At 45.8% G+C, this 23062-nt stretch overlaps 1 protein-coding gene across 2 annotated transcripts in view; it reads right to left on the reverse strand.

Annotated features, from left to right (window-relative positions):
• Positions 1 to 2712: 2712 nt before the first annotated feature.
• INSC (INSC spindle orientation adaptor protein) overlaps positions 2713 to 23062 on the reverse strand; it is a 125089-nt gene continuing 104739 nt past the window's right edge. Inside the window, exons 9-13 of one of the 2 annotated variants that reach the window (XM_036427816.2) lie at positions 21651 to 21829; positions 11378 to 11444; positions 9124 to 9279; positions 7182 to 7258; positions 2713 to 3478 (exon numbers count right to left, since the gene is read on the reverse strand). In XM_036427816.2, the coding sequence (XP_036283709.1) occupies positions 3350 to 3478; positions 7182 to 7258; positions 9124 to 9279; positions 11378 to 11444; positions 21651 to 21829 (608 nt within the window). In that variant the 3' untranslated portion in view covers positions 2713 to 3349. The remainder of the gene's footprint in view (positions 3479 to 7181; positions 7259 to 9123; positions 9280 to 11377; positions 11445 to 21650; positions 21830 to 23062) is intronic. The other variant, XM_036427817.2, reaches the window with a different exon arrangement.

The following is a 23062-nucleotide window of genomic DNA, read 5'->3' on the forward strand; positions in this document are numbered from 1 at the left end:
AATTCAAATGTGTAGGGTTGTTTTTTGTTTTTGTTTTTGTTTTCAAATAAAAAGGAAGTTCAGAATTTGCCAAAGTGCTATGATACTATTTTTAAGTTCAAGCATGGTGTTGGGCTTATACATACATTTGTCAAATACTGTGTTTACCAAAGTGGAAGGATCACAGATTTTGGAGTCAAATCCTGGTCTTCCATTACCAGTTGTGAGATTTGGGGTAAAATGGAGAGTCTCTTTGAACCTCAGTTTTCTTGCTTGTAAAAAGGAATTGATAATAACTCAGCATTGTCATTTTAGAAGTTGAATGAAACGGTGTATGTTACAGTTCCCAGCCAGAGCAGATGCTTTTAAAAAAATGGCAGCTATAGGGAGTAGTAGTTACTTCTTTGATCCAAATCCCAGCCTTTCCATTAATTACCTGTATAATTCTAGGCAAGACTCATTACTCCTGAGTGTGGGGTGTAGATATGGATGGGATAGCCTCTCCATTCCTCAAAGAATAAGACTTCGTTTCTAACACACTATGAGTCTATATTTGAGGCACCATCAAGAAGAACCAAGCAACCTAAAGAGATGCAAAAATAAGATTTGGTTGGCTTCATAGCCACATTTTTTTATGCACTTGTCATCAGAGACTATTCTAGCCTTTCCCATGTATTAGTGTACTGAATTCTCACAACTCTATGATTAAGGCAATATCCTTAATCCCATCCTAGAGATGAGGAAACTGAGACACAGAGTGGTTATGTACTTTGCCCGAAGTCACATCGTTAGTAAGTGCAGAGCCAAGATTCAAACCAGGATAGGCTACAGAGCTCCTATTTGTTTAAACCATTTTTGCTTTATAACTTTCCTAAAGGGATTGACTTACTGACAACTAACCCAGCATCCTCCAGTTCAAATTCACAGGTAACCCAGTACTTAGTAGTTATTTTTACTTTTCTTTCCTGGGCCCAGAATAGAATCCCCTGATACGTTTGCTGGAGGATAATGTTCTACATAGGTCCAGAGCCACACTTACCTTCTAGAAGTGTCTGGTGCAAAGGTCCTGCTTCCTTCCTAATTGGCCTCTGAAATCAGAGACATGTGGGTTTATATACTCCCCACATCAAATTATTGATAGCTGTTTGATTCTGGCAAAATTACTTAACTTCTCTTAGCCCTCAGTTTCCTAATCTGTAATGGAGGGTATAAGTGGGAATATTAATTACTCGCAAATGTGAAAATTATGAGGCATAATACATGGTAAAAATGACTGTATGTAGAAGGCAGTCATTAAATAGGATCAGCATTAGGACTGATCCTGAGACAAACGTCAAAGGAAGCCACTGAACTAAAGAAGGGCTCTTATTCTGAGCTTAGAGTGGGATTCTTTGGCCTGGGGCCTGGCTAAGGCAGCTCCTGAAAGCCCAGAAGCTGCTCACAGATATAGCCAAGCATACAGTCAACCTCTAGACTGTAAAATTGAGGGGGACCAGGGTGGTTTGAGGATTTCATCACATTAATGTTTCCCTCTCCTCTCCTCTCCTCTCCTCTCCTCTCCTCTCCTCTCCTCTCCTCTCCTCTCCTCTCCTCTCCTCTCCTCTCCTCCCTTCCCCTCCCCTCCCCTCCCCTCCCTCCCCTCCCCTCCCCTCCCCTCCCCTCCCTCCCTCCCCTCCCCTCCCCCCTCCCCTCCCCTCCCCTCCCCTCCCCTCCCCTCCCCTCCTCTCTCTCTCTCTCTCTCTCTCTCTCTCTCTCTCTCTCTCTCTCTCTCTCCCTCTCTCTCTTAGCATGCCCTTGGTTGAGGATATTTTTTAAATCTCTGCTTTGTAGTATCTGCCAATTTCTACGGTGTAAATATTCTCATTGTTGCCAATTTCAACCTACCAGCATGAGGTCAGTGAATGTGGAATCGAGAGGAAATCCTCCCAATAGTTCCTTGCAAGTTCCAGCTGCAGAAAGCCACCACTTGCCAATACTATCATGAGAGTGCACCAAGGAAAGCTGAAGGCCAGTGGACCTTGAGCCTTAGTAGGGCTGACACTAAGCACTGATTATTCGTGTTGTTAGTGGTGGCTCAAAGCAATTTCCTGACCTGATAGCTTCCAAGTAAATGTTTACTAGACCTTCCTGATCTTTACTGGTCTTTATTGACATTAGAGATGGTCTGTCTGCTACCTGTTTGCCGGGCTTGACTGAGGGCAAGGTGTGTATCTAAAACTGAATAAAAGCAGCTGAAACCGGTTTGGCTCAATGGATAGAGCATTGCCTTGGGGACTGAAAGGTCCCGGGTTTGATTCCGGTCAAGGGCATGAACCTTGGTTGCGGGCATATCCCCAGTAGGGGGTGTGCAAGAGGCAGCTGATCGTGGACTCTCTCTCATCGATGTTTCTAACTCTCTATCTCTCTCCCTTCCTCTCTGTACAAAATCAATAAAATATATATACTTTTTAAAAACTGAATAAAAGCAGATGGGACCCAGTTTCGGTGTGTCTCTTCAAGAAAAAAGGCTCCATCTGGCCTCCAATGCCTTCTAAATTCATATTTCTTGTATAGCATTTTCATTTGTACGTCGGCCCCTCCTTCAGATCCTGAACCCCACCGCAAAGGTTGCATCATCCAGCACACTACTATTGTACTTTCAAGTATACCTTTGATGAGGTACTATTCACCACAAGGTTACACAAAAGTGAAAAAGCTAAGGGAAGCTGAGTTTCTGGAGAATTTGGAAATATTTTTTATTTCCCACTAACTTAGAACTTTACCCATTTATGTACTTATGGAAAAAAAAATACAATTCTCTATGCAGTTTTAACAGTGGGAAATTTTTGTTGCATAAAACCTTGGGAAGCAAGAAGTTAATCTAAGGCATAATTTATTCAGAAAAATCCAAGACAAATTTAGTATGATTTCATTTATTAAAGAATAAGTTTCCTTCTAGTATATTCCGTCCAACTATGAATTTCATTTAAAATCTTTTAAAAAGAGCAAATCTACTTTTAAAAAAAATTCTAGGTAGTTATAATACTTTGGTTGCCAAGTTTTAAAAAATGAGGCAATATTACATAGTGAGAGTAGAGAAAGCAAGATGAGTGAAATCACCCATGACAATCTGTCATATTAGCCATTATGCATTTCAACATCTGCAACTGAAAAGTCACAGAAGTCAAAAAATAAAAGCAAAAAAGACTCCCAAGAAACACAGACTGCCTGATGATGTTGCTAGGATATTTAGCCCTAGGTCCACTTCATGTAAAAAATAAATTAAGTATAAATAATGAGGTGAGGGGGCTGGTATGTACTCAGGTGTGTTCACAAGTGTGTACTCAGAGGGCAAGAGAATGGGGCCAATGTCTTTCCTCTCTCACATTTGCTACACAAAACTCTCCTCCATGTTGCTGCAGAGTAAGAAAGAGTCCACAAGCCGGGGCTGGACCAGTTGCTGGAAGTCGGAGTCCTGGAGGCCTTCAGGACAGACCCCAGCCAATCTACGCAGAGCAGCCTGGGAAGAAAACAGAAGAGGTGACACGAGTCGGACTGGGCTCCGCTCAGGTGCATGTATTTTCTTCAAGTCCCAGAGAGATGCATTTCAGGAAGTGGCTTGTTTACCAGGTAATTTGAGCTGATTGTCACCTTAACACCTGTTGTCATCTGGTTCTTTTGTCACCTGATCATCATAGCAATCGTATCACTTGGTCCCCTGGTTTCATTTGCACCTTGGTCACCATGGTGGATGTCATCAGAAAATCTTCATGATCTTAATAATGGTCTTGCCATCTTTGTTTTTCTGCCATCTCAGGAACCTGGTTGTTTTCAATACCCGTCATTTTAAGGATCTGATCAACTTAGTGAAATATATGGTCATCTTATAGACAAGAACTGCCAGGGCCATCAGTAGATGCTTTCAGATCCTTAGAGGAACCTTAGAATGGCAAGGGCTATTCACTTATCCATAAATTCAACTATGTTCTGAGCAAAGCATTATGAGATGAAGAGGGAAGAAATAAAGAAAGAGGAAGGAAGCTCATAAAGTTGAAGGAAGTGAAGATTCTGTCACTAAGATGTGGATGAATAGGAAAGAGAAGTGCAAGCAGAATGAAATCACTGCTCACATCTTCACAAATGGAGAGTTTCACTTTCCTGAATATGCTGTCCTGTTTCACACCCATGTGCCTTTCCTCAGCTCCTTTCTATGACATAAAATCCCTCCCACAAGTTTCTAGCCAAGAGTTGCATTCATCCTCCATGGCCTGTCCCAGTGTCATCTCCTCTAAGAAGCCTCCCCTGTTCCTCCTTCCCCTGTGCATGCACAGTCCCTGCACTGACCTTAACCTTCTCATACATGACTGCAATTGTCTTTTAAGTGTGTATCTCCCACACTACACTCTGAGCTCATTAAGGGTACAGACTGTTAGCTTGTTTTCTGTTTTTGGTTTGTTTTTTCTGTATTTGCAGCAGGTAAAACAGGGGCTGGCATGGGACTCAATAAATGTTTGCTGAGAAAAGGGATCAAATAAAGTGCTTTAAAATTGAGTCTACTGCTAGAACTACCTGAAGCTGCTCATGTGAGCTGTGTATCTATATAGACCTCTTTATTAGGGAGCTGAAGTAATGCATACTAAGTGCTCAATAAATAGGAATTCCTTCCCTCTTCTAGAACCTGTACACATCAGGAAACAAGGTGAGAGTTTAAGGATGTCCTTCCCCTGGGAAACAAAAATAGGGGACAATATCTGGAGTGGTCCTTACAGGATACCTCAAGGTAAGTATCATGATCTCCAATTTGGAAATAAGTACACTAAGGCCTTCCTGAGATCACACAGAAGTTCAACTCCAGAGCTCTCATACCTACACACACACAGCAGGATGCAGCAAGTCCAGGACACTAGTTTATATTGCATTTAAGGAGGGCATAGAACTTATTACCTAGACATGAGAGGTAACCTATGGCTGAGAAATGACCAAGTCAGTGGAAGGAGAAGATGGCTTTAGTTGGCTGTGGGACTAACAAGCTCTGCCATGTCCACTGGGATAAGAGGGGCATGTGTTTCTGTGCCATGGATAGGATCTGAGACACTAGTGGCAGGAAGGAGGCTCCAGGAGATTATCTCCTATTTCCCCTTGGGGCATGATTTCCCTCAGGCTGATTCCATAACACTTTCTGACTGCTCTTGATCCAACAAAGAGAAATAACCCCATTACCCTTGAGTAAAAACAAGCCAGAATCTTCAGCAGAAGAGGTGAGACCATCGATCTATTTTACATCAACAGGAATGAAAATAAAGCAAAAAGACAGAAGGAAGAAAAGCTAGAGAAAGAGAGAAAATAAACCCATATAGAGAAAAATAAGGTAGAAGTAGCAGAGACAGAGAAAAGGAGACAACAGAAAAAAAGTATCAAAAGAGACAAAGATGAACTGATGAAAAAAAATGAACCCATGCATGAAAGGGAGATGGAAAGAGGACAGACTAGTAATGACAAAAGAAAAGAAAAAAAAGAGCACACCCTGGGGCAGGAAGCTTAGGAGAGAGGTAGGAGGAGATGAGGAGTCAGGAAAAGAAGGAGAGAGAGTTCTGGAAGGCATAAAAAGAAAGAGAGAAAGGGAGCGAAGGAGAGAGAGAAAAATTTCTGAGGAGACAACCTCTAGAAGGACAGAAAAGCAAAAACAAAACACAAGAGAGAGAACTAGAAACAGACCTGAAAAAAACACAAAAGCAAATAGTTACCCAGGGTCCCTAGAAAGTCTACAGGGCATGAACCCAAACCACCTCGGGGCCCAGGGGCTTAATGGACCTCCCACCCTTCCAAAGCCTTTCTCTCTCAGCCTCTGCTTTGCCGGGAGAGTTAACAACCACTCATCTCAAGATCTCGTTCCCAGACAGACAGTCTGGAAACACGTAAGTATTTAACAAGCCCAGCAGCCCACTGACAGCTGCTTCATTAAGGAAAAATCAAGCCTGTTTGCAGGAGACAATCTGTGCTGCCACTTTCGCAGATGTGGGAAACAATGACTGAAATGTCTTCCATCCCCCTGAAAGGAGCCTTTAAAGCTGGAAAGAACACCTTGAGGACCCGCAAGAGAGGCAGTCTCAAACTCCACCCACCAGGCAAGGCACCTAGTAACTCTGTCTCACCAGCCAGGGGGGCAGCACTCAAATAGAGAAGCCCTTTTGGCAACCAAACCACACTCACTCACCAACAGGGGGTGCTGAGGGAGGCCAAGTCTTATCAGTTCATCAACCGAGCCAGAAATAGTCACCAAACCCAAAGTCCTATGGAGAAGCAAAGAACTGGAAAAGGATCCCGACCACAAGAAGGCCCCATGCTAGAAGGGGGGAAATTCAATTCCCCTCATGAGCCAAGGGAACAAGATCAGGACCATAAGGCATGGGGGAGAAAGCATGGCTGGAGACAAGATGGTTTGGTCAAAAGTCAAGGTCTTCAACATCAGGCTGGCCTGTGTTTGAATTCTAAGAGCCTCCCTTTAAAACACCCAGCACACCAGAGAGCTCAACCTGCCTCCTACTGAGGAAGACAAAAATCCGCGCAGGCAGGCCCAGGTGCATGCTGTGTGGTCCTATCGTGAGCCTGGAGAGCTCCCAGGAGGCTGCATGGAGGAGAGGTGTGTTGATCTAAGCCTTGAAGGAGGTGCTGGCAGAGCTGTAGAAAGGGTATTTGCTTGGGCCAAGGGACAAGGATAGTGTCAGGTGGCTCATAGCACTCTGGCTTAGACAGGAAGACACAGCCTGGAGGCAGTGGGAGGCCTCCAGAGCTTAGGGTGGATGGAATTCCCACTGTGAAGGACTGAAGCCACAATGCTTCCTTCCAAGGAGGGGAGGGAAGCTTTCTCACTGTGCCAGTTTGGAAGAGGCAGGGGACATCCACACCCTAGCTCCCACGTACATCAAGCACAGTGACATCACTAACACCACCCAGCAACCCGCTGCCAGCCACTCGGTCTTGATCATTGTTCAGATTCCCTAGAACCTAAAGGTTTGTGGCTCCCCAGCCTCCCACCTCTCACACACATGACTTCATATCATTCTCTTCACAATTTTATGAATTAAGTGAACAAGTATTACTCTTACCTCCATTTTAAGGAGAAAAGGTAAAGCCCAGAGAAGTTTCGTGGCTTATGCAAGCCAACCATGGCATAGCCAGCTACCCTGACCCGAGAGAAAAATGGGGAAAGACTGAGAACTCACCAGGCAGGCCACCAGCACAGCATCACTGCTGTTCCTCTCGGAGGGCGATCGGCAGAGCTCAATGAGGCGGGACATACCTGTATGAAACACATGGAAAGCCTCAAGCCTTGGGTGGAGACCAGCCTGGCCAAGCCTGAGCCAGGGGTGCTCCACTCTCTCTCACACAGCTCTCCAGGTGGGGCCTGCGGAAGCAGGTGGTTCCCAGGGCTCCTGTCAGCCCATCAAGCAGCCAGGAAAGGAGAATGAACCCACCTGGAGGAGCTTATGGTGGAGACCTGCTCCCTCAGGTGTGACCAGACCCTCAGGGCCAGGATGAGCTGCAGTGTCAAAACCAAACCCCTAAGTGCCAGAACCCTGGCTGGGACTGAACTTGGTTAAAACTGTAGCCGAGGTGGCATAGGTCTCTCTCTAAAGACCTAGTTCTGTGGAGGTACCTCTGATTTTACCAGAGCCACATTTACTGTTTGCATCTTTATCAGTGGAACTGTCGGCACCTTTTATTTCTCAGCTGTCTATCAGAAAATGTGTTGTTGCCCAGCTGGTATTGCTCAGTGGATTGAGCCTCACCCCATGCACCAGGAGGTCACCAGTTTGATTCTCAGTCAGGGCACATGTACGGGTTGTGGGCTCAATCCCAAGTAGGGGGCATGCTGGAGGCAGACTATCAATGTTTCTCTCTCATTGATGTTTCTATCTCTCTATCCCTCTCCCTTCCTCTCTCTCTAAAAAATCAATTTTAAAAAAAAACATATTTTTTAAAGAGAAAAATATATATGTATCGTAGCTGAAACTTTAGAAAAATACAGATTGAGTAGATTAATGTTGCCTAGGCAAACTCATTAGTCAACAGAGCCAAATATCAACAGTACAATGTTTGAAATTTCTTTTGAGAGCCAAATTTTTTAAACTTAAACTATATAGGTAGGTACATTGTTATTAACTTAATTAGAATACGTGGTATTTTGTGGAATAGCCACACTCAAGGGGCCAAAGAGCCGCATGTGGCTCGAGAGCCACAGTTTGCCAACCACTAGCCTAGGCCTTCAGAGAAGAAAAGTTAAATAAGTAACTGCTTTTCAGTGCAAACTGACTTTTGTCAAACTTAAAAAAACCACCTCATTATAATGTAGTGATAAATGGTATGTGACACGTTCTGGGTCACCTCTTGCCAACCTTGCCTACCTGGAGGACAGGCATGGTACTGTTTCTACCTGGAGAGTCCTTTCTCAACCTTAACACCAGGAGAACTCCTCAAACCACAGCTGACGACTCACCTCCTTGCTAAAATAGTCTCTGACCCACCCAGATGAATGTGGGCTACTTCCCTTGTGTACCAAATGTGCTATGGACATGCTTTGAGCATTGCTCTATAACATTCAAGTGCAAATGTTTCTTTTCACACCTGCCACGCCATAGGTGTGTAAGGGCCTATGGTCAGGACGATGCTATAGTTGATGTTATATCCCTAACACTCAGAACAGAGCCCAGCATTTGTTGGGTAAATAAGTGACTAACTGAAGGAATGAGTGAATTCATAAATGAGTTAATGGTGAATAAATAAAGTAATAAATATGCTAATGAATGAAAAATAAAAGGATGAATTGATGAGTAAATGAACAAATGAGTAAATAAGTGAGTAAGTGAATAACTGAATGAGGAAATGTGTTAGTTGAATGAAGAAATGGAGTTCTGATTAACAGGAAGTCTGCAGGTGAGTCATTGTTCTGGCCAATTAAAACCTCCCTAAGCCCTTCCTCTGTCTTGCTTCAGCCCCAATTACAAGCTATTAATAGACTAAAGGCTGCACCCCGGGCCTCCATGCCAGTATTTCTCAGCACCCAGAGAGTGGGGCTCACCCCAGCCAGCCCTCTGTTGCCACCACGAAATCGAGGCTGCTCTCCCACCCCCCAACTCCATTCCCACTATAGCCAGTACCACTTACAGCTCAGCTGCACTGCCTCCCGTGCCACATCCGGGTCTCGGCTGAGACGGGCCAGAGTCACTGCAGCCTTCTGCTGGACTCGCTCACAGGCTGCCACCTCAGCAGGGGTCCCAGATCTTGGCTTCTCAGACAGCATGCCCATGATAAGCTGGACTCCTGGACAAGAGGCAATGAATAGTTGGCACCCACCTCAGTGGGGAGCCTTCTCCTAGGAGCCTGCTGGATGGATAGCTGCAGGGCTGGAGTAGAGGCTGTCAGAAAGACTGAGGGGATATCACACACTGGAAGGAAGCTAGACAAGGCCACCTCTTCTACTCCTTCTGCCACGGGGTGTCTGGTTCCATGTACCAAGTCACTGCACTTGGAAAGAACCTCTGGAGGACATTCTTTTTCACATTTTAAATGCTATTACTGAGCTTTATGACTACATGTCTGACACCGTGTTAAATGCATAGTAAGTACATGATCCCCTAAAACCTCCAGAAGTCTTGAATTTGGTTTTAGTATAATTCCCTTTGAGGCCCAGAGAGAAGGGAAGTGTCTTTTCAGGGTCATGCACTTATCTGACCTCTCACCGCCCTTCTTCCAGCCCCCCATCACCAACATCATACACAATTTCGGGCAGGACAGAGATGACAGCACCAGACTACAGGGCAAGAGACATCAGAGTCAAGTGGGCCCTGGGAAGAGGACCCCTTTCAAAGTTCAGCCTGTGCAACATAATAATGTCATCATTACTGTGGATCCCTCAGGTACTGCCCACTTTTGGAAATAGTCTCTTCATCAAACTTTCTTCAGTTGGGCCATGGGGACTGCCACTGTTTCCTGAAAGAGCAGATACCCTTGGCATAGTGCTCATTCTGTGACAGTATACACTTCTCACATGCTCTCCTCCCATCAGCCCTATGAGGTAGATGTTGCTATTGTGCCCATTTTGCAGATGGAAGCACAGAGGTCATACAGCTAGTAAATAGTAGCACTGTTTCCAGTTTTTATGGTATCAGCTGCTACGTTACCCTCCCTCCACTGCATTGTCTTATTGTGAATGTCACATTTTTGTCATGTTGTCACTCTTATTAAGTTGGCCTCTCCTTCTAGATTGTGATCTCCTCCAGGACAAAGGCAAGAATTTATTGATGTCTGTGTTTATTTGTTTAGCACAACGCCAGGCACATAGTAGATCTCAATAACTATTGACTAATGGAGCCCATCCGTAGAACTTTATGAACCATACAACCCTCTACAGATGCCAGATCATCCAATCCCAAATCCACGGCCTCTGTATTACACTCCTGTTGACCACTGGAACTTAAGGCTCCAAGTGCTGAAGGGATAGGCCACAATGACCCCTTGGGCTCCCAGCTTCCCAACTGGTTCAGGAAAGTTTTTCATTATTAGCTCATCACATAGAATGGACACGAAATGATATCTTTCAATTAGTTAGAGAGCAATGGGGGATGCGGAATGTGTACGTTTGTTTAAACCACAGGGCGACCTGGGAAAAGGGGGTTTAGCAAGAGCAGAAGCAACTGCTGGGCTCATTAGCCTTTCTGGTTTCCAACCTATTGCTAATTGCTGCCTTATTTCCCAGTCACAGGAAGCCCTCACTTTGTTCCCAGGTGAAGGGGTAGGGGGTCCCATCATCTTTCTACAGGACCCAGGCACTGAAACCTGGCCCATTTCACATGGACTATGGTGACACACCCAGCACAAGGTGGGAGGGGGAGAAAGTGTGAAAGCAATGCTCTCAGGTTAGGTATTGAGGATCTGGCGGACCCTGACCTGTTCCCCACTCCTCAAGCTCTTCAGCATTCTACTGAGGCTAAGGCAAATCAGATCAGAGTGATTGAAAGTTGGAATACATCCTTTGGTAGGAATGGATTGTTACTCTTTGGATCATAATGAAATCTTTGTCTTCTCTTCACCATCCTAGTGAAAATAGCAACTGCCAACCTCCTACCTTGGGTCTATCTATCTTACCCCTTACCCCCTTTATCTTCCTCACATCACTACCATCACCTGATTTTCTCTATCTCCTGTTCACTATCTCCCACTGGAATTGAAGCCTCATGAAGGCAAGCAGACAGTTCCACATTGGCCCAGCTGCACACATAAGCACACATATACATGCTCATGCAACTGTGGAGACCTACATGTACAAATTGCCTCCACGTAGCCTTCACACAAACACAAAGGCCGGCAGTTCTGTATGGTCACATTACCCATACAACATGCACATGCTGAAAGCACATACCGTTCTCCTGAATGATGTCCGAGGCGCACTGCTCCAGGACCGACATGTTTGCCAAGATTGTCACAATCTGGAAAAGAGGATTGAGAAGCTAAAAAGTGGGCACACCTGAGCCAAAAGGGTCACCCTACAAGCAGCTGAGCCAGGGGCTACAAAGCTTTCCTTCAGCCTGTGACTCCTTCCTGCACACCTGGCCCATACTTCCAGGCTATTTTCTTTTGTCCCTAGGGGCTCCTGCCACCCAGGTGTGCTTCTCCAGTGACTGGATGCCTGTTCATCAGCATGTGACCCTGAGGTGGAACCCAGGTCTCCACTGGAGAGAACAATGTTACCTGAGCCAAGAGGGAGTCCCATCACAGGATCCTTCTGGTCCCAGTCCCTGAAATGCAGACAGAACTGGCAGGTTCCTGGCTATCTCCTGCCCTGGATTGGGCTCGCTCCATCCTAGCTCTTTGCCCTGATACTGAACGCCACCTACTTTCAACCTAAAATCAACGGAGACTAAGGTCAAGTTAGAGAACATGAATGGGATAGAAAGAAGCATTCCACCCTGAGTATTCTTGGGGAATCTGCTGAGAAAGTTCATGCTCAGCTACTCTTTGCAGGTGTGGATCTGCAGGCCTTGCTTGGTGGGCGTCGCTGAAGGCCCTGCCTATAGTAAAGGCATGCTGACATCAGGTGGACAGTGAGCCGTGGTTACAACCTCACGGGCTGGGCAGCCAACAGCCTCACTAATGTCTATCCCCCCAACTGAGTCAAGATTGCAGAGAGAACTCACAGTGCAAAACTGGATTAAGGAGTGCATCACCAAGGGACTCACTGCATACTCTCAAACTGTACAGGGTACCAAAATACCACTGGAAAATGTTGACAATCTGGCACCTTTTAACTCAGGTACCACCCATGACACTGCTCCTGACATAAACGGCAAAATGCATATCCAACCACGTCCATGCAAACAGACAACCCTTTCATGTGGTGGTTACAATAAGTAGTGAAATAAAATAAGATAGGGTTTCTCACTGGTGCAGGCCTGTCTCGATTGAAAGGTTTCTCCAAAGCTTGGGGCGCAGTGTAACTGCAGGCCATGCCCTGCTCTGAGGCCGTAGCTGGCGGTCTCCTGAGGACCATTTAGCAGCTTAAAACCTGAAACACGATTATTACTAGGTCATAATGTGACATTTGCCAAGGAAGAGTGTTAGCAAGATTTTAATTGGCTCAATATTGGCATATTACTCTGGATTACAAATGTATGTAACAAACCTCTTTTCAACAGAAAGAAAAAGTTTTCCATATTAATAGAATATCTATCTTCCCACTTCCCTAGTTCACAGATGTTGGAAAGAGGTACTCATCTTACAGTGCTGTGGCCCCTGTGCCTACGCCCTTCCAGCTCAGATCAGGGCCAGGGGCGGGGCGAGGTAAGCATGATCAGGATGAGTTGCCAGGGGAGAGATGGAAGAACCCCCCAAGAGCTGATCCCAAGGCAAGACTGCCCCACCAGACATTTTGGGAAGGGGGTGACAAGCTCCTGTTTTCATTTTAGAAAGATAATGTGACCAAAGGAGGGTTAGTTCTTGGAAGCCCTTCCCCACTCCCCTCTTTTAAGATAGTGTTTGTGGGCTAAGTGAAAGGAATTAGAGGAAAAATATGGGTTGAAGATGTAGTTAAAAGTGGAATGTTGCCAAGACAGGTTTGGCTCAATGGACAGAGCGTCAGCCTGCGAACTGAGGGGTCCCAGGTTTGATTCCGGTCAAGGGCATGTACCTTGGTTGTGGGCACATCCTCGGTGGGGGATGTGCAGGAGGCAGCTAATTGATGTTTCTCTCTCATTGATGTTTCTAACTCTCTATCTCTCTCCCTTCCTCTTTGTAAGAAATCAATAATATATATAATTTACATATATATATATTTAAAAAGTGGAATGTTCCTCAGCAAGCACAGAATGAGCAGTCTTCTGAGGAAGGAGAGACAAGGTTATTGGCTTTCTCTGAGCTGTCTGTAGTAACAGGGAGCATGACCTCTGCCACGGCTACACAGTGGCCACTACCCGCCAGCCACCACTAGCCTGGCCTTTCTGAATAGACATATGTTTGACATACAGATCCAACACAGAAGGGAGGGATGGAGGAACGGAGGAAATGAGGAAGGGAGGACAAAATTTTAGAAAGAATAAGAAACCTTTGTCTGCAACATCAGGTTTATCACATGGCAATTATCAGGTAGGTGTTTTAGACTGTGTTAATGAAAATTACTTCCTCTTTAGAGAGCCTGTACCCCATGTGGTTTTCTAGGTACAGATAACGTATTCAATTATGCACAATTTGAATAAATGCCAATGAGGCCCTGCTTTGAGTCCCTCTTTTGAAACATCCTTAGATGCATCGCTATGTAGAGGGGAAGGGGGATCCAGGTTTCTTCCCCATGAAGCCCGGGGCTGGGATTTTAGGTGCAATTGGTTCACCTTGTTGGGTACCGGGTGGTGATGCTGTCAGGAGACAGAGTGCAGAAGCCAGGCAGACAGTTTCCTCTGGCTCAGGTTACTTCCATCCTGACTGGTAATTTTCAATTAAGTTCCATTCCCCAAGAGCAAAAAGGCACTGTTCTCTGTTGGGTTATTGGTGAACAGAGAGGACACCGGCCTCTGGGGCAGCCCTAGGCAAGAAGCTATGAAGTAGCCGAAACCAGTTTGGCTCAGTGGTAGAGCATCAGCCTGCGGACTGAAGGGTCCTGGGTTCAATTCTGGTCAAGGGCATGTACATTGGTTGTGGGCACATCCCCGGTGGGGGTTGTGCAGGAGGCAGCTGGTCAATGTTTCTCTCTCATCGACGTTTCTGGCTCTCTGTCTCTCTCCCTTCCTCTCTGTAAAAAAAATCAATAAAAATATATATTAAAAAAAGAAGAAGAAGAAGCTATGAAGTGTAATGGCTGCGCAAAGGATCAGACTAGCTCCGAGTCTCAGCTCTGTCATTCATTTTCCTTGTGACCTTGGCCACATTTCTTAACCTTCTGTGTCTTGGTTAATGAAGATGTATTAGGTTTCTGTTGCTGCTATAACAGAAGTCCTAAGTGAGCCTAGTGGAGGGAACATCAGGGTGTGGATGGAGCTGTGTTTCTCCTTCTGGAGACTCTAGGAGAGAGTCATGTTCTTGTTGTTCCTAGTTTCTAGAGGCTGCTTGCAGTACTTGGCTCTTGGTACCACATCACTCTGGCCTCTGGTTCCTCAAGCACATCTCAGTCTCTGACTCCCTTCCTCCTACCTCCTTCCTATACGAACCCTTGTGGTTACGCTGGGCCCATATGGACAACTCAGGATAGTATTCCAGGATAATACTCCTATATCAAAATCCTTAACCTTATCACATCTGCAAATTCTCTTTGGACATGTAAGGAAGCTTGTTCAGAGATTTGGGGATTCAAAAGTGGACATCTTTGGGAAGAGAAAAATAGTAACTCATTTAATGCTCATCACAGTCTTATCGATTATAATACTACTAGAGGCCCAGTGCATCATGCACTGGAGTGGGGGGGTCCCCTCAGCAAAGCCCTCTCACAGTCTGGGAGCCTTCAGGGGCAAGAGGTGACCAATCAGGGGAAGGCAATGCCCTATCACACCACTGCTGCTGCCACTGCCAGCAGTGAAAGCCTAAGCTTGCCCTGGTTACTGAGCCTCAGCAGCCCTTGGGTGGCTGGGCAGCCACCACCACCCAAGGCTTGCCTGCATCTCGGGCCTTAGCTGTGCAGCCACCATCTGAGGCTTGCCTGTGCCTTGGGCTGGCCCTGCACGGTTGGGAGCAGCTGACATCCAAGGCTTGCCTGCACCTCAGGTGTCAGCTGAGCAGCCAACATCTGAGATTTGCCTGTGCCTCAGGCCAGCCCTGGGTGGCTGGGGGATGAGGGGACTGGGTGCTGCCATCTTGTGGAGGCATGATGGTCAACTAGCATATTCCCTCTTTATTAGATAGGATGAGCTCCTATAGTAGCATCCAGAACATTTGTTAAACAAAATGAGTATGACATGCCTGAGGGAAACAACCTGAAGACACCCAGACAGTGAACAACTGTGTCAGGGAGCACTAACCAACACAATCCCAGTGTTGGCACATATTTTGCTGATGTGAGATATTCCCAAAGGGAGGTCAGGAGGAACCCTTCCCAGAAGAGAACCCAACAAACTTTGCACTTATTGCTTTCTTGCATTTTGAAATCACTTTCCCTTTGGCATCCCAAAAACTGACTGAGCACTTTAGGAAAATTGAGGTGAATAGCAAATTGAATCAAAAGAGCAGGGGACTTCCCGTGTCTCTGGCCCTGTGTGGCAAGAAGGAGGCTGGCAAAGCCTTTGATGTCAGTGTGGTTGTGGAGGAAGAGGTTTACTCTGTGCTGGCCCAGAGAAGATGCTCTGGGAACACTTGTCCACAACCCATCCCAAGGCAGGAATCGGGGTTGTCTCACATCCTCACCAATGTCTGTCTGTGATCACACACAGTCTCTGCCTCTGTCACTTTTGTGTGCTGTGTGTAAACTAACCCTGAAGACCATATCGCATAAAACCCTAGTGAGGGCTACCCAGGACACCCAAATAGAGGCAAGTGCTCTGGTCTAATAGAACTTACCACCCAGAATATCTGACATACATTTAATGAGAAGTTATAGTTGTTTATATGCTGTGCGGTAATTAGGACAAGAAGGCCAACAGTTCATATGACTGTAATTAAAATTACTCTCTAATTGCTAGATGGAATATTTAGATTTCTGTTATCCCCGTGTTAACTCTCTAAAGACCAGCCAGAAAAATCCCTTTAAGCCTCTAGGGAAAGCCCACTGCTCTCTCTGTCCTGCCTTCGTCCCTCCACACCACTTCTTCCACCAGAGATCAGAAAGAATCAAGACCAGGATTTGGTCTGAAGGATGAAGAGGTCTGAGAGAAGAAGAATGTAGTCTCTTTTTATATACTATGGCCACACTTTAAAAAAAAAAAAAAATATATATATATATATATATATATATATATATATATATATATATATGATCTTATTGATTTGAGAGAGAAGGGAAGAGGGAGGGAGAGAGGGAGAGAGGGAGAGAGGGAGAGAGGGAGAGAGGGAGAGAGAGAGAGAGAGAGAGAGAGAGAGAGAGAGAGAGAGAAACATCCATGTGGGAGTGTAACATTGATCAGCTGCCTCTTCCATGCCCCCTACTGGGGAGTCAAGCCTGTCTGGGAATTGAGCCAGCAACCTTTTGGTACATAGGACAATGTTCAACCAACTGAGCCACACTGGCCAGGGCTGTGCCAACTCCTTTGCATGGCTTATAGTCTTTGTCACACACACACACAACTTGCATATACCCAGACACATATACCCAGGAACAACACACACCACACATTACCTTATACCACACTACACTCACCACCTCATTAACTACCTTTCCCGACCAACTTTCCTGCCTCAAAGCTGACCTTCCCTATCTCAGATCTGTCCCAATTCCTGGTTCTATCACAGGCCCCTGCCCTTCTCATGTTTGAGCAACCACTTTGGTGCGAACCACTTTATGAGCATTATGCCATCTGGTCAGAGGAGGAAGAAAACATTATCCCCATTACCCATATGAGGGAAGTGTGGCTTACAGAGATCAAGCGATTTGTCAAGGTCACTCAGCTAGGCAATGGCAGAGTCAGGATTTGAACTCAGGTCTGTCTGTACTCAAAGTCTGTGCTGTTTCTACTATGTCACATGTGCATATGACAGGACTTTATAAACTATAAAGGCCTTTTTCAATGTGAGTCAACATTACAAACCCTAATAACTGGCATTTCTCATAAAAGGACTCCTGATAATGGTATTCACAGCGAGGTCTCAGAAATGCTACAAAATCTTGACATTCTAAAATGCAAAGCAGACGAGGTGTTTTCATGGGAAGTGTATACCAGCACCCTCCACCTCCACAAAAGTCACTAATTTCTGAAGGCCACACTAAGTCCTGCTCCATGCAAGTCTCTATTGTGGATTAGAGAAGATAACAGGGTCTCTCACCCGAGGCCATCACTGCTGGACAAACAGGGCAGAGGTGAGTAAGCATGAGGCAGCCCCTCTCCCGTTGCCCATAGCACACCTGTAGCTAGATTCCCTGCACAGCATGACCCCTAGGAAATACCTCCTGGGGATTAAAATTTGAGCCACATAGATTGCTTGTTAGCAGGGGGTTCTTCTGGATATCTGACCACCATGGCTCCCTAGAGGGGGAGGAAGAACCAGACACACTGCTGCCCTTACCCCATCCACACCCCTAGGGCGGGTCCAGGATAGGCCTGGCTGTCGAGGCTTCTGTTGGACAAATTTAGTGGAGTCAGCTCACTGAGATGATGGAGAGGTTCCCATGGAGATGTCCAAATGGAGGTGGACCAAGTACACATCCAAGACCAAAAGGCTCCGCACAGCATTAGCGTCATTGGCAAATGCGTTACTGGAAACTTCACGGGCATTTAATCTCCTAAGTGTTTCAGGGGGCGGCGAGCACTTCAGAGTCTAATTCATCTTCTTTGTCCTCGTTGCACAGAGCTCTCTGGTCATCTTAATCCTCCCTCTGCCACAGGAAAGGGCCATTTGTTTCTTTAATGGATGCACTCTCGCTAGCTAAGCAGCTGCTCTGAGTCAGAGCAGAAAGCTAAGCCACCCTGAGGATGGTGGGAGCCAATGCCTGGCTCAGACTTCAAGGGTGTAGGGGAAAGGGTGTGGAGAAGATGGGACTGGGGGGAGAGGGTGGTTAGGGAGTGAAGCAGAAAAACTCCTGATTCCAGATTCAGAGTTTCCATCTGCTAGAACTTAACCACATTCTCTCCCCACCCTGAACCCCCTCCTCCTTCATAATGCTCGTGATGAAACAAGGGTCTCTGCACAGAGCTTGGGGATGTCTGAGCTGGAGGAGTCTTGCCCCTTTTACAGGTGAGAAAATTCCAGAGATGCCCCACTCAGGCCTGTGTGCCACATTCAAAGGCCAATAGTAATAATAACATTTGCATTAATAACAATAGTAATAATAACATTTGTTATTATTACTATTGTCCTTTGAATGTGGCACACAGGCCTGAGTGGGGCATCCATTTATTTAATGGTTTCTTTGTGCCAATAATTGTAGCAAGAGTTTATAATCATTTATTGAATTCTTATTTCAAATTTGCAAAGTATCTTATTCAACCACATCCACAAATAAGTGAGGCTTGAAGTAAAATATTTTACATTACATGATTATCATTATAGAGGAGTTTTGAACCCAGGTCATCTGACCCCCAAAATTCCTGTTCTTATTGTTTTACAACTAGATCTTGTATGAACTGACCAGAGTTGGCTACAAGAAGGAACTTGAAGGTGAAGGGACCTAATATTGTTAGGTTGATGACAGACCCAGAAACTGGAGGTGTCTGGCTAAAGAAGAGAAAGTGCAAGGCACATCACACAGACTGCGCTCTCCACCCCACTCCCCACAGCCAAGGGCTATGACTGCAATGTCCCCCTCTTTATCCATCTGTACTGTCATACCTTATTTCTATGGGGAACTTGTCCAACTCTCAGAAGTGAGATATTTGACTGGAAAGGAAGTCATGAACCATACCATACATGGCTTGGGAAGCCAAGTTGAGGACTTTGAATAATTCACTATCCATGTTCTTCCTTGGAGCATCAAGTTTAAAAATGTACATTATAAAAGGCCAGGGGCTGTTGCTACCTAAATGACCAGATGGACAACCGGTCACCAGGAAGTACATGGAGCACATTTCGGTCCCTCCCCCATGGCCAACAGGCTCCTATCACTGGCAGCTGGTGGGCAGGGCAGTGGGGATGGGTGGGGTGAGGTGGGTGTGGCAACCAGCTGTGGATCAGGCCCCAAAAAAGGCCCAGAGAGAGAAACAGGGCCTGATCCACAGCCACCTTTGATGCTGAGTGGCATAGAAACCAACCAATCAGAACAAAATCTGGATAAAATGCAAGGAGCCAATGGCTGCCTAGGAGGCAGAGCTTTTGATGCTGACTGGCATAGAAACTGACCAATCAGAACCTAATCTGGGTGAACTTCAAAGATAGAACCTAAAGTGGGGGCTAAGGAGGGGTTTTAAGGACAACAGCTTTTTGGTGTAAGGTGTAAGAAATCAATTCAATTTTTTAATGACCGGTTTGGCAATATAGTGGTGCATATGACTGGCTATCAGTCCAGATATAGAGATTATGTATTTTTGTCTGCCTAGAGCATCTCCTTCAGCTGAAAAAGGCTCCCCTTCCCCCCATTTAAGCAATCCTATCCTATATAATCTATCTATCCTAATAAAAGGGTAATATGCTAATTAGACCGGGTCGACCGGCCATCTTCCATATGTCCAACTTCCTTCCAGACAAAGCCATGGTGGTGGAGGCCAAAGCAGTTAGGGGCCAGTAGGGGAGGGCAGTTGAGGGCGAGATCAAACAGGCAGGCAGAGAGGTTAGGGGCAATCAGGCAGGCAGGCAGAGGAGTTTGGGGTGGTCAAACAGGCAGGCAGAGTGGTTAGGTGTGATCAGAAAGGCAGGTAAGTGATTAGGAGCCAGCAGTCCCAGATTGTGAGAGGGATGTCTGACTGCTGATTTATCTCCCAAAGGGTCCCCAATTGGAGAGGGTGCAGGTTGGGCTGAGGGAAACCCCTCCCCCATACACGAATTTCATGTACCAGGCCTCTGGTAATAATAATATGCATCATTTATTGAGGATTTAGAAGTGCTAAGAATTATATCAAGTTCTTTACATATATTATCTCACCCACCCTCACAATAACCCTGCGAGTTCAGCATTCATGTCCCAATTAATAGTGAGAAAATCAACACCCAAGAGGCTATGACTTGTCCAAACCACCCAATGAATAAATTGCCAGGATCAACCTGTTTTTTCTGACTCCACAGCTACACTGCCTCTACTCCATGTTCACAGCAGGTGAGAGTCAAAGTCCCACATCTAAGTCAGGCCAGGCTGTAAATGCTGGCAGCTGCTTGCCAACCCTATGACAGGGGGACATCTTTTTTGAGACTCAATACTCTTATCTATAAAATGGAGCAAATATTACCAGCCTCACAGAATTATTAGAGCCCTCGTGGAAAAATGCTTATATGTACCAGAAAATGCTCTCTGAATGTGAGTTTCTACGGTCAGTAATTCTAAGGATAAGGAAGAACTAACACAGTATCATCCTGCTTCTTCCTTTTTATGCCCTAAAGAAGCACTTAGAGAACTTCATCACGGGGCCAACTTTGGGCAGAGGCCTAAGAAATCTGGGGAAATATACACATGAACCATGTCCTGGGGGCTTGGGAGTGGGGCTGACGTGAACTAACTAGAAAGGAATAAAAACCATTAGAACATTCACCACTGCATTGTGAGGTGTGGCCTCCAAAAGCAGGAGGGCCTTCCAGAGAGCTGGAGCCACCGGGAAGGCTTTGCAGGATTGCCAGGTGGGAGCTGGAATAAGAATCTATGGCAGCTTTTCTAGGTGATGAGGCTGAAAGACACAGGTGGGGATTGGAGGCTAAGATGCAGACAGGGAGGAGCTGGGTTAGAGGTTGGGGATCATCTGACTTAGAGCTCAGGCACCAGACAGAATTTACAGAGACCTGAAACCCATTGGATCCACTGCCCCACACACCTTTTGGTAGGGGAGAAATGGGAGGCTGAATATGGCAGATGTGAGACAGGTCAGAATACCATAACCTCTGAACTCAAGGCCTTTTAAAATCCCCTTGCTCAATGTTTCCTAACATGTTTGAGAGTAAAATCCTTTTTTCCCAACAAAGCTTTACATGGATCTCAATCTACAAAAACATTGAGATGGATACAAGGGCTGAGGCCCAGAATCCACATTCTGACCCAAGCAAACCCCTGTTTACACAGAAACATAGAAGGGATAAATCTCACTCAGGGCACAATGTCAGATAGGCACCAATAAGAGCAGGACACAGACTTTTAGAGTAGGTCCAAGGACCTCTCCATGATGCTCTACTTCCTAGAATGGACAGGTGTTGGAGACAGAGAAAGGCCCGTGGAGGTTGCATTGAGAAAAGAGGTAGAGAGTGGGCTCATGGAGATGCTCCAGGGGCAAGGAGGCATGATGAAAACCTTCCTACAGGAGCAACTAGCAGGACCTGGTGTTGCCAGGCCATGCTGTCTCCCCTCGCCCCCACACCAAAGGCCTTAAGCCCTGACCCCCTGACCTGTCTTCACAGTGACAGGTGCTGTGCCTGGTCCCTCCCCAGTGTCTCACCTGGTCCCGGGTATAAGGCGTGTCCACCCTCTGCTTGTCGCTGCAGGCTTCCAGGAGGACACGGATGGCATTCAGCTGCAGGAGCATCTCGCAGGCCATCGTGTCAAAGAAGGTGATGTTGGCAAGGGCCGCAGAGGCCAGCAGGAAGACTTCCCCGGATGAGGCCTCTTGGCACAGTTCTGGAGGGCAAGGAGGGAGAAAATAGCCTCACTGAAAAGTGCTTTCACATCAGTGTTCTCATTTGGTTCTCACAATAGCTCCGGGAGAAAATCTGGGCAAGTGTTATCACACCCACGTTACAGATGAGGAAAGTGTTACTAAGGAGAGAAATGTTTCTGTATAAGTGGCACAGCTGGGATTTGAATCCTGGTATGTGACTCCTATTCACTTCTTTATCCACTATGTACCAGGCACTGCTGGGGTCTTGCGATGACACAGTGAACAATATAGATCAGGTCTTTGCTCCTGATATATATTAAGCTCACATACTAGTAGTGGGCAGGAGAAAATGAGATTTTAAAAAATTAATATAAATAATTTCAAATTGTAATTAATGTAAGAGAGAAAATAAACAAATGGTAAGACAGGAAAAAACTAAAATCCCAATGAGGTGCCTAAGGAAAGTCTCCTGAAGAATATGACAACTTAGCCCTGAAGGATAAAATGGGACAATCATGAGAATATTTGAGGGAAGAGTATGTTCTGGGCCAAAGGGACAGCATATACAAAGGTCCTGAGGCAGAAAACAGCTCCTAGTCCTACTGCTGTTGCATTTGCCTTGACAAAAAGGCTGACGTTAAAACATAAAGATTCTACCTCTCCAGCTTCCATCAGCAGAACTTCAGTATTTCCTTTTGGTCACAGAATAAGTTCTACACTAAGAGCTTGATTATTGGGTTCTTTCTAATATTAGTGGTTATAACCCAGACCTAACCATCTGTAATAGTGATGGGTATGGTGGTTCTCTAAGACAAGGAGGACCTTCCCCAATCCCAGTATCTCTTTACCCCCTCACACATTCCCCCATGGACCCCACTGGACCAAGAATGGACTCTTCCCTTAGGAGAAGGCATGGGAAATTCTGCCCATGGTGTTGCCTTCCCATCCAATGGATCTGACTTCTGACTCTCAGCTCCAACTTGACCATCAATCAAGATGTCTCCGGGGTCCAGGCCCTCTCCTGTTGATAACCTCTATGAAAATACAGGAGGAGAAGCCACACTTTGGGACTATGGTCCCAGGAGAGAAACACAATTTCAAAGACAGACTTGACTATGTTTTATCCTGATCCCTAGCTCTTGCTTCCAGACAAAAACTCTGAACCTTTAGGTTCTGATATTGAAATTGGCACCATGTGGCACATTCCAGGGCTTGGCCCCTTACTACAAATGAACAGAAAATAACATTAGTTG

The sequence above is a fragment of the Pipistrellus kuhlii genome, unplaced genomic scaffold (assembly GCF_014108245.1).
Source record: "Pipistrellus kuhlii isolate mPipKuh1 unplaced genomic scaffold, mPipKuh1.p scaffold_m20_p_9, whole genome shotgun sequence".
In the NCBI taxonomy this organism is placed as follows: Eukaryota; Metazoa; Chordata; class Mammalia; order Chiroptera; family Vespertilionidae; genus Pipistrellus; species Pipistrellus kuhlii.